The 12244-nt window shown below is 37.0% G+C and overlaps 1 protein-coding gene across 1 annotated transcript in view; it reads left to right on the top strand.

The window, feature by feature from the left end:
- Positions 1-12244, top strand: part of SYNE1 (spectrin repeat containing, nuclear envelope 1) — a 250326-nt gene that overhangs the window by 146741 nt on the left and 91341 nt on the right. The window contains 6 exon segments of the mRNA XM_040697338.2: positions 1748-1801; positions 1803-1916; positions 3307-3468; positions 5455-5649; positions 8350-8523; positions 10187-10378. Coding sequence (XP_040553272.1) covers positions 1748-1801; positions 1803-1916; positions 3307-3468; positions 5455-5649; positions 8350-8523; positions 10187-10378 — 891 coding nt within the window.

The following is a 12244-nucleotide window of genomic DNA, read 5'->3' as shown; positions in this document are numbered from 1 at the left end:
TTATTCTACACACTGTTCCAGAAGCACAGCTTGGTTGGCTTTTTGTCTCTAGAGAAGACTAGCTAGGGGCTGTACAGTAGCTGTAAACAAATAGAGGAGTTTCCTGCAGTGGTGCAGCCATGACTTGGAAAGGACATTTATGGTCAGAGTCAACACTCTGAAGTCAATGAATACTGTGTTAAACTGTTACCCACTCCTGTTGTAAAGCCTTTATTTTCTAATTTCTCTCGTTTCTCAATATGTTTGTGAAGAGGTACCTCATTAAACAGATTTAGACAGTTAGTTCTTGGGTCTTATGGTTCTCTGGAGAGACTTTGAACAGGTAGAGACATGAGGTAGGACTTTCAAATAAAGTCATGGCAGCTGCCTGCCTTTAAAAACCTCAGTGCTTCAGCAGCACTTCAATTGTAAAAATGTCCATCAAGGAAGCAGATGACCTGAGCTCACATCTCTTCATTTTCTGGAGATGGGGAGGAAATGAAAAAACCTGTGCAGTTACTGGATGACATTCTGTTTTCTGGGACAGGTGCATTCCTTGTGCTCTGTAGATTCACTTAGGAGAGCCCAAGAAGGTGACTGTGCCTGAGGAGTGTCTTGATTTCTGTACTATTCTTCCAGAGTTTGTTTGCTTTTGTACATGTATGTTATTAAATATTATTGAATTAATAATGAGAAGAATCTGCTCCAAATTTGGATTATTTTGCAAGTATTCTAAATTCCAATATGTACAGAAGGGATTCCATTCCAAGAAAATCAATTATTTTGAAATTAAATAGGACCCCTTTTTTAAAACCCCAAATATCCTTTTTTAACAGTGGGCTACTGCCTTCCTTGGATCTCTCTAATTCTTCCTGCCCTTATTTATCAAGCCATACATTTCTGTGTACTTTTCAAAGAAAAAAATGTAAATTTCATTTTCAGAAATTCTCATTAGCTAATAAAATTAAGCCCAGTAAAGAAAAAACAAGAAATATTATGATGGCTGTAAAATCCCCAAAGGATAACAAATTGAGCACATAATGTAGGCCTGTATTTTATTTAATTATTTTTTAAGCCTTATTTGGTAAATATTACTTCTGCAAATGAGGCCACAAAAAGATCTGCAGCATATGAAGTCTTTGTCCCAGTGTCTTGCTGCATCACCAAACACTAAATAAGCAAGTTCTGGTAAGAAATCTCTCCCTGATTTTTTCAATGATAATTTGAACATTTGCCTATTTTACTTATCATGTTTGGTCCCTGTGATATTTTATGAGTCAACTGACGATACTTGTTTGCTAGAAGGCCAATGCTTAATCCTCCTCCTTATCTCTTTGACTTCAGCATATTCCATTTTAGTTCTTCTGTTGCCTACTCTGTGTTTATGTTTATTAAAATGATATTCTTTGCCACCTACAATAACCCACTGTCTGTTGTGGGCTCTTCCTGTCTATAATGGTTACAATGCTAGAACATTCCAAACTTGAGAACTCCCCTTACAGCTTTTCCATGTCTTTACACAGTCAGATCTCGAGCCTTTTTGCTAATATTCATCCTAAACGTGAAAAAAGTTAATCCCCCATTTCTGTCATATTAAAGCTCCAAATGTACTACTGAGTGTATTTATTTACTCTATTCGGATATTTCCTTTGGCTTTCTAGCTTGCTCTATTTTTTTAATGCACATATGTAATGAATCAGTGTGTAAGAGATGTTTTTGTACATTGTCTTTCATTTTGAAAGTGCAATTATATGCTTCATACTTGTAGGACATTGCATATTACCAAGCCTTATCTGCTGAACAGTTGCAAACAGAAGCTGCAAAAAATTCAGCCCAGCACTTCAGCCACTCAAGAGTTTTATGAACCAGGCTTAGAATCAGCTGCTAGTGCCAAACTGGATGATTTGCAGCGTTCTTGGGAAACACTGAAGAATGTGGTTAAGTCTGCATCTGGAGAATTTGAAACAGTCTTCCTACTTGTAAGGGATAAAACATAATGAAGTTGTTTAGTTAGTGTTTTCCTCTGAAGTTCTTGGCTTTTTGGGGGGCAACAAGAATGTTCATGTTGCAAGATTGTATTACGTTGTCTTTGTTTTTCCTTTGAAAGCCTGTGCAGGATGGACCTCCATTAAGAAAAAATAAGTCACTTAATGTTGATAGGTGGCCTTCAGAAATGCTAGCTATTTTCAGACTATATTCCATAACCTAAAATGGTATTTAATGCATACTAGAAAAGTTGGCACAAACATCCAGTTCATCCAAATACTGACTCCAGCTTAATACTGTTTTGCATAATAGTGTAGTATAGTCAGTTGTTGTTGTATCAAAATGGCTCAAGTTTGATTACATGCTATAAATCTTAATTGTTTGCAAGGCACAGTAGCTCTTATAGAATATTAAGAACTTTACCTTTATCAAGTGGCAATTCATGCATATGTTTAGAGCGCATAAAATCTACAATGCCTGAGAACATGCATAAGGTTTCTCTGTTGAAATGAAGCACCTTTTTCAGTATACAGAATTTGACTGATGATGTTTAAACAGGTAAATAATTTTAATGGAGGTTGGTTTTCTGTATAGTTTATACTTTTGAAAACTGATTATACAGTTTTTTTGTTTTGTTTCATAAGTCTAGAGATGTATGAAGCAGAAGCAAAATAAAAATCCATGAGCAAGAAGTGTGCCCTTGTAAAAGGCCAGTATTGTACTGGAATATATTAAGAAGAGTGTGGCCAGCAGGTCGAGGGAGATTCTCTCTCCCCCTCTGCTCTGCCCTGACAGGGCCACATCTGGAGTATAGTGTTCAGTTCTGGATTTTCCAGTTCCGAAAGACAGAGAAATGCTAGAGATAGTCCAACAGAGGTCTACAAAGATGAATAGGGGACTGAAGCAGCTCCCTTGTGTGAAAGGACTGAGTGACCTGGAACTGTTGAGCCTGGAGAAAAGAAGGCTGAGGGAAGATCTTATCAATGCTGTAAATACAGAAAGTGTGAGAGTTAAATGGGTGGCCTAGGCTTTTCTCGGTGGTGTCCAGTGACAGAACAAGGGGCTACAGACACTAACTGGAAAAAGCCATCTGGACATGAGAAAAGACTTCTTTACTGTGAATATTATAGAGCACTGGAACAGGCTGCCCACAGATGTTGTGAAGTCTCCTTCTCTGGAGATGGTCAGGAGGTTTTTGAATGTGTTTCTGTGTAACCTTCTCCAGGGAAACTGCTTTAACAGGGACCTTGCACTGTATGATTTCTAGAGGTCCCTGCCAACCCCTATAATTTTTCAATTTTCTATCAGAGGCTAGAATTTATACCTTCTATTCCTCTTCAGATTAGTGAAAAACAACGCACACTTTATGAAGCTCTTGAGCGTCAACAGAAATATCAGGACACACTTCAGTCTATATCCACAAAAATGGAGACCACTGAGATGAAACTGAATGAGAGTCTGGAACCAGCCAAGAGCCCAGAGAGCCAGATGGCTGAACATCAGGTAAAAACTTAGACATGAGAAATAAAGTGAGACCATGCATTACCTGTGTATCTTTAGTTTCCTTTGTTGTTAGATAGCAGTATTCTTTGTGGTTAGGTGTCTCAGAAATACACAGTAACTGCATTAATCTACATTCTCTCCATATGTCTTGCCTTTGTAGACTTCCTGCTCTTCTGAAGAGGTTGTAATAGGGATTCTTTTTAAAAAGGAGCCTTAAAAAAGAAATAAGAATAGATCATGAGTTTGACAAAATCTATTGTCAGAGATTGGATTCACTGACACCTACACACATGATTTTCAGCATTGCTGCTATTAGCATATCAACATATGCTAGTTTATATACACTATATATAATGTTCTCAATATTACTAAGTTCATAACCCATACTGATTAATTGTACTTGTCTTAATATAACTTTTGCTTTGTTAAACAAAATGAACAATCCAAAGAACATAAAAATTTTGTCCCAAGGGAACTCTTAAAAAATGCTGGTCTTAATAATGTTGATCTCTTAATAATAAGATAATATTGTAATTATTTGAAGTAAAATACTGTAATTTCATTCACAAAGCAGGTTTTCCTCTTCGGGTTGTTAATAACAGCTTTATTGACAAAGACTGAAAGCAAGCTATTGTGCTGAAATTTACTGTATCAGCTTTGATGCTAGAGGAAAAGATTTTCTATTTCTGACTAATTTTGTAAGGCTTCATTCTTGGATTCTGAGTGTCAAGCTAATAAAATGTCTTCATTAAAATACAGATGAATTATTTCCCTAACAGATGTTTATCCTCAGAATGCTAAGAACCCCAAATAATTTTGTTAAAGAGGTAACACTATCTTTCTGTCCATCCATGTGGGCTGGAGGAGGATGAAACCACCACAGATCTCAACCATTGTTACGCATGTAATTGCAACACTAAGCCATTTCAAAATTGGTTTCAACTCATCAGTTAAAAAGAAGTGTGGACTAGGCTTCTCAGCGTGATTCATTTTCTTTTCCTTTTCACTGTGTTTGCAATGAAAATGTAAGCTAAGTTGTTTGTTTTGATATGTTTTGCAGTTTTTACCTTCACATAATTACACCAAAACATGTTAGGGATGTGAAAGGTCTGATGTCATGTGTTGGTTTTTCTTGCAAAATTGTTCATCGGAGTACACATTCTTGTGACAAAGAGCCAACACGTTACAAAAGACTTCCTGAAATAATACATTGAATGAGAAACAGTTTTGTCATGATGGTGTCTAAATTGCACTCTGGTCATTCTCTTGCTCCAGATGCTGGCAAATGAGTTAGTACCGTATTCAAATGCAAAATAGAGCTGCAAGTTCATCTCAATAGTTCTTTATCAAGTAATCAATCAGCAATGAGACATACACTGAAGTTGTAACCATCTAAGCATTCTCATAGCTCAGAACTGTCTGATGGGGCCAGTTTGCTCTTCAGTACCAGCCCTGTGACTTTTAAAGGGTAACCTTTGGCTTTTGCAGCACTGCATGATGTCCTGAGCATCAAGTGTGTTTACAGACGTGAAAGTAAACTACTTGCTCTAAGAGATTGGTAATGCAGCATGCTTTCTTAGATATGTCTAGGCTAAAAACAATGGTAGGAATTTCATGGAGTTCATCTCTGGATGTTTGTGGATATTCTTGAAAGTTATTTGTCTAGTTAGTAAACTTCTGCCTGGAAATCAACTCATACTGGTGTGTTTCTCTCTCACTCACTCGTTCATTATCTTGACTGTATCTACTTGAATACCCTCCAGAAATCTTGCTGGGAGGGCAAACTTGTATGTATAGTATTTCCAAAATTCCTTCTAGCAATACGTTTGAAATTTGAGATAAGTAATAAAATCCAACAATGATATGTTATACTATGTTGTATTCCTCATGCTCCTTTGCCTTTTATATTAAAGATACGCATCCTTAGATACCTTCTTCTCTCTGCTAAGTGAAACAAACAGTTTATTTGCTCTCATTTTGAAATAGGCTTTGATGGATGAGATTCTAATGTTGCAAGAAGAAATCACTGAGCTTCAGACATCATTAGCAGAGGAGCTGGTTTCAGAATCACTGGATGCAGAAGCTGCGGACCAGTTGGCATTGCAGTCCACTCTCACGGTCTTGGCAGAGCGAATGGCTACAATTCGAATGAAGGCATCAGGAAAAAGGCAGCTATTAGAGGTACCAAAAAACTCTAGAAGCATCACTTTTGTATTGCATTTGTGGGCTGTTTTTGACCAAAGACCTTAGTCACCATTGAATGTTCCTCATTAAAAGATCTCATTTTCATTCTCGCAATTACTTTCACTAGTATATTACTAATCTTCTTACGCCATTTCTTCTTCATAAAGTAATTAGATGGAACTTGGAAATTCATTATGGATATATTTTTTTTTATTTAATATCTTCTTCCACATTTTCTCAATAGGTGCTTTATTTTCTTGGTATTACTTGTTTATAAGAAGTGATGGACTGCAAGTAGAAAAAGTGGTTATCTACATTAAAGCTGAAACTTTTGAGCAGTCACTTGTCTAAGCTGGGAGACAAGAGAAGGGGGAAAGTTAAAACCTCAAAATAATACCTCTTCCAAACTGCTGCATTGCTGCATTGTTGTCTGTGCTTACCTTCTGAATAATTTGCACACAAACTATTATAATGGAAGATATACCCCTTTATTTCTTTATCTTCGGTACAAAAGTTGTGGGTTTTTTCATTTTTTTTCTTTTTTTCCCAATTACTACATGTAGGAATGTTGCTGTGTATTAAGCAACAGGTGTGTGTATTATACTGGTGAGAAAATGCATTCATGCTAAAGCTTGGTATAGGCTGGTTACTGTGAATGCTGCAAGGCAGATTTTCTGCTGTATTTCTAAGAATAGAAACAGTGAAATCATAAATGCAGCAACTGCTGCCTTTATAATTTCTATTGTCAACAGATTCTTGAAGAGAGGCTGACAGTTGGCTCTGTAGATTTACCTGGTTTACAGAGGAGTCATGGGGTGTATCAGCTGCATTAGTCCTGTGCAGTAACTTGAGGCAATGAACATATCCTTAGGAAATATCTTTCCTGTACTGTAGAAATTTCCTTCTCAGAAGAAAAATGTCTTGTTTTTTTTTTTTAAATTAAGGAGCTCAAAGTAGAATAGGGATGTTACTGTTTGTAGCTTGTGCTCCATACATAATCCTGACGGCACTTAGCAGAAGGTGGTGAATAACTGTAAGACAACTGTCAAATACTACACCTAAATATGATTAGGATTCTTGCAGTTATCTTAATACATTAGCAGAAGTATACTCCAATATTCTTGGCTAAGAAGGAGAAATATGGTATGTAGCCAATACTCAGTAATTTAATGTCTATTTTATATAGCTCTGATTTCACGGACAAAATCTTGCAGGAAGTTTCAAGGATTTGGAAATACAGCTAGAACAAGAAATGAAAACAGTTTGCTGTTGAGGTTGTGGATTAGCAAAATTATTATTTTTTTTTTCCTCTGTGGAGCTGATGTAAATAACCAAATTTTGAGAACTTTCAATCCTTAATTACCTGGGATACTTCTTAACTAGCATTATTCTTTAAATTACTCAAATTTTCTAATAATTTTCCCAATAAAAATTGGGCAATCAGAAAACCTGTACAGATGCTTTCCTTTGTGAGGATTTTACCCTGCATATATAGGCCTGCATTTTCATACTGCATGTGTACTTTACTAAAGTAGATTGGAAGGTTTCTTTTAAAAGCAGGATGTTTTAGCTCAGATCTGTCAAGTGGGCTTGTGAACAGAAGTGTGGTGGGTTGACCCTGGCCAGCAGCCAAACACCCATTGGTGTATTATCAACGTTGTTTTAGTCATAAATACAAATCAGCACTGTACAGACTGCTATGAAGAAAGTTAACTCCATCCCTGCCAAATCCAGTACAATCTCCACCCCTCATTGCACACCACTTCTGTCATACTCAGATCACATGCTATCTGATACATCTAAATATCTTCTGTCTCATTCTAGTTGTATCTTATTGCTGAAATCCCCTCTTCTCTATCCAATAGCTCCATAACTCCTTTGTGCTGAAGTACAGAAGAGGACACAATAGCTGTGGCCTCACCAGTGCTGAGTGGAGGAATAGGATTGCTTCCCTCAATCTTCAGGCAACACAGCTGCTAATGTGGCCCAACTTACCGTTAGCTCTCTTTGCATGTTGTTGGTTTACATTCAACTTGGGGTTCAGTAAGACCTCTGGGTCCTTTTCTGCAAAGCTGCTTTCCAGCTGATCAGTCCCCAGCATGTAGTGCAGCATGGGGTTATCCCTCCCCAGCCTGTGGGGCTTTGCTCTTCTCCTTGTTGAACTCCAGGAAGTTCTTGTCAGGTACTTTCTCCAGCCTGTTGAGGTCCCTCTGGATGCGATCCTCTGATGTTATCAGCCATTCCTCACGGTTTTGTTTTGGGCAGACACACTTGGAGTATACTTTCATTCATCAGACAGATCATCTATGAAGATGTTAAACAGGACTTAATCCAGTTTTGATCCCTAGGGTACACAACTAGTTACTTGACATCAACCAGACTGTGTCACAGATCACCAACCTCTGGGACCAGCCATTCTACAAGTTTTCAAATCCATATCTGACAGATGAGAGTCACAGAGTCTGGGCTGTGGGATGCTGACTTACCTGAAATGGAATTTAAGTCATAAAAAACATGTTCAGTAATATCTTGTGAAGTTTTCAACTTACAAAAGAAAATGCTTCTCATGGCTTAAAAAATACAATGTAGAAATTGTGAGAGATGGGAGTGAAGGAGGCACAAAAAATTAAAGTGGTTGTTAGGGTGTATTGCTCTTAAAATGTAAAAAAGAAAAAATGCTATGATTTATACCTCTAGGAAAAACTAAGTGAGCAACTGGAAGAACAGCGACAAGAACAGGCTCTTCAGAGGTACCGCTGTGAAGCTGATGAGCTTGACCACTGGCTACTCAATACCCGTGCAACGCTGGACACTGCTCTGGTTACTGCTGAGGAACCTATGGATATGGAAGCTCAGTTGGTGGATTGTCAGGTAAAATTATTAGTCCTGTAGTGCTTAGATAAAGAGGGAGGGCATGACTTGATAGGTGAACAATGGAACATTAACATTAAGACCATTACCAAGTGGAGTGAGCCAGTATATTACTGGGGGAAAGTTTCTGAACTCCTCAGCACCCCATATATATTCTGTTGGTTTCATCAATTATTTGTGAAATAAAAGGCTTCTTCATTTCTTATCGAAGATTGCAAACAGTGATTTAGAAAGCATGTGTTAGCATAACAGTAGGAAAACAAGAAATTCAGGTGATCAGAATGTTTGAAACGCAGTAGTTTTCAGAGGTGTTGTTTGTTTTGCTTTAAAGGCCATGTATTTGTCGTACTGTTTTTGCTCCTCTTGGTGATGCTGAACAGCTCACTTGATACATGTGAAAACACCTGCAGTGTACTTTCCTGCTCCTTTTTTCCTGCTGAAGAACACATTCCCACTAGCCTTGGTGTCTGGGTCAGTGCTGTGCTTTCTTTAGGAGTGATTCCTACCCAGACCTCAAATTAAAGATTAGTCATCTGTAGTTATTATTTCTATGATTTTAATGTTAATCAACACACTACCAAAACAACTGAGGAAAATCTTGCTGCAGTAGTGAGTCAACTGCATATACTTTCACTGAAAAGATTTGAAACCGTGTCATCCAAATTCACAAATTAATGGAGATTTTCCATTTTTAAAGCGAAGCGAAGTTTAGAACTGTATAAACATTGTTGTTAAAATTATAAGACAGAGAAAAAGCAGATGGAGGCTAAGGACCCCTCTTCACTCTATATACCTGTGAATTTGAACAAAGCAATAATATTTTTTTAAAACATAATCTCTAGGAAACATGACTATGGAAAGAGTTAATACTACTGTTTTTTTGCTGTTTTTTAAAATCTTGATACTGTAAGTTTTTTTTAAAGTCCTATATTTTTTTCCCAGATTTTAAAGACTGCATATCTTATCCTATATCATTTCTTGAGTGAACAGTGGAAACAAACTGATATCAGTCTAGGTTTTTGAGCAAGTATAAGCTTTGAGTTTGGAAGATTAAAATATGCACCATGTCTGTAATACGTGAATGGTTAATGGAACAACAAGAAAGTAGCTTTTGAGAATAAACATGCCAGAGATTTGTCACTTTAAGTCTCTCTTTAGACTAAAGAGGATTATTCAGAAATCCTTAAGTCCATCATGCACCAATCAGAAAGAGCAAACAGCGAGAAGAGAAGCTTATCAATGCTGCCAGAGCAACACAGAGGAGGCGGTAGGAAGCATTTCACTAAATGCACATGGAAGAAGAGGAAAGAAGTAACTCTGTGCGTGCTCTGTTCCTTGACATTATGGATGTCAGACTATCATCTTAGCCACCATTTACCACTAATGTGAAAATAAATAGCGTCTCATCTGCAACAAATCTTATGTTTCAAATAACTCAACTCTTCAGTTACCAATTTTGAAAAAAGGCTGCAAACAAAAATGACAAATGCAAATGTTTTAAGATGTTTTCATAAGGACTTTGAAAGGGACTGGAAAGAAAAGTAGCGAAAAACTGACTTGCTGTTAACTTTGCAGCAGGTGAGATAGGCCACAGGTCTCCTTGCCAGAAAAAGTGAGATGCTGGAAAATGTATGAATTTGCTTCTTTGTTTTTGCTGCTGCAGAACATGCTGGTTGAAATAGAGCAGAAGGTGGTGGCCTTATCAGAGCTTTCTGTGCACAACGAGAACTTGCTTATGGAAGGGAAAGCTCATACTAAGGATGAGGCAGAGCAGCTGGCTTTGAAGCTCAGGACACTGAAGGGCAGTCTTCTGGAGCTGCAGAAAGTTCTCCATGATAAACAGATCAACATTCAGGTAAGTGGCTTGTTGCAATTGTCCCAGTGGGCAGGAGTTTGAGGGATACCATGACAGTATTATGCAGTGGGGAAAAGGAGTGAAAATACTCTACTGATTTATTTTGAGCTATTCATCTTTAATTAGTAAATGGTATTACACTCTAAAATAAGGTACTGCCTAGCAAAATTTAGCTTATCATTTCAAGCACTGCTTCATGGTGAGGCTATTGAGCTTCACTGTCTGCCTTTAAAAGACAATTATAAACTAGCTAGATGATTGGTTTGGTCTGAATATACTCCATTCCTGTTGAAAGTTACTTTAGATTGCATGTTCACTAGGGCAGGATCCCTCACCACAACAGAAAAAAAATCCTGAACACATGCTTCCATGTATGCATTGTGCATGACACTACAGATAACATCAAGTAATGAAAGGCCTTTAAATATGGCTAATACTCAGTGACATCGTTACACAGAACCTCAATCTTATCCCATGTTTCTATTCTGAGAAGCATTGGTTTGCTTATTGCAACTGGTTAATTTTATTTAACAGTTGTTTTAGTCACTCTTCAGGTTAAATTAGCATGTGGAGAAGTGAATGCATGCATGAAACCCAGCTGTGTAATGTGACTTCCTGGTTTTGAATTTGCTTGCTCTGTTGTGGCACACCCATTGCCCCCCCCCCCCCCCTCCCCCCCTTTTCGTTTACTTCTTCTCTGGGCTTTGCTGTGCAAATTAAACGTGATAAGCTTCAAAGATTTCTGGCTTGTAATGCAGATTAAATTCTACTGAGAGGTTAGCTTGAAAAGTCACTTAATGTGCTAAGAACTATTTTTAGTCCAGAGCAGTTGGGTAACTGTAAAGTAGGAGATAGCTTGAGCAAAACCAAGGAAACAAACAGACAAACAAAAAATAAGGAAAAAATAGGTGTTTATTGTTATTGCTTCTAAGATTGAGGCAATACACAATATGCTTAATATTTTGCCCCAAGAACAGTATCTGTTCTGAGGGACACAAAGAAGATGTTTGCCCCAATCTTCAATGTTAAGTTATTCTTACATATATTTAGGTGAGTGAAAAATGTTGTCAGTGGCATGTGGGAATATAATACTGAATTCAGATATATTACATGCAGTTAAAATGACTTTTGCTGCTGTATTTTAAAATATGATGGTGTGATTTAACTTACTTAAACTTATAAAACAGATTTTTTGATGTTTTTCAAATATCTATAATAGTAACAAAATAATTCCCAAATGCAGACTGTGACTCATTTAAAATACCGCATGCATGCAAAATTTCCTTTTAAATTGCAAGAAATTTTTAGACTTCACCTAGGGATTATGGAAGAAAATAGATGTGGACAGTGAAACACCTACATTTTCAAACGGGAAGTTCTTGCTGAATCAGAAGAGGGTATTGAATTAAACATAATTATTTCTCAGTCAGCTAGAATATACAATGCAGCTTGTCTTCCTGAATTCTAGCCCTTCTTTTACAGTGTTCTGCTTTTTTTTTTCCAAACAATAAGGTATTTCTTATATTATTATTTTTTATTTCATTACTTTTATTATTTATTTATTATTTTATCTTATTATATTTCTTATGGAGTGAGCCTCTGAGCATGAGAGAGAGAGGAAAACAACAAACAAAAAACTAACTCTAATTCCTAGCTGTCATTAACTGTGAAATACATTACATGATAACAGCATCGTTGGCCATGCATATAAGAAACATACACTTTTCTTTAGATATGCTATAGCCTTGTAATTTCCCAGAAGCATAACAAGCCTGCGCACAGGAAATGGTCTCAAGTTGCATTACAAGACCAGAGTATAGTAAAGACCAAGCTATATTTTCCTTCAAGCAGAATTTCTTCAAATTT

The sequence above is a fragment of the Gallus gallus genome, chromosome 3 (genome assembly GCF_016699485.2).
Source record: "Gallus gallus isolate bGalGal1 chromosome 3, bGalGal1.mat.broiler.GRCg7b, whole genome shotgun sequence".
Lineage (NCBI taxonomy): Eukaryota > Metazoa > Chordata > Aves > Galliformes > Phasianidae > Gallus > Gallus gallus.
Note: the sequence above shows the minus strand (reverse complement) of the source record. Positions and strands in the feature narration are given on the sequence as shown.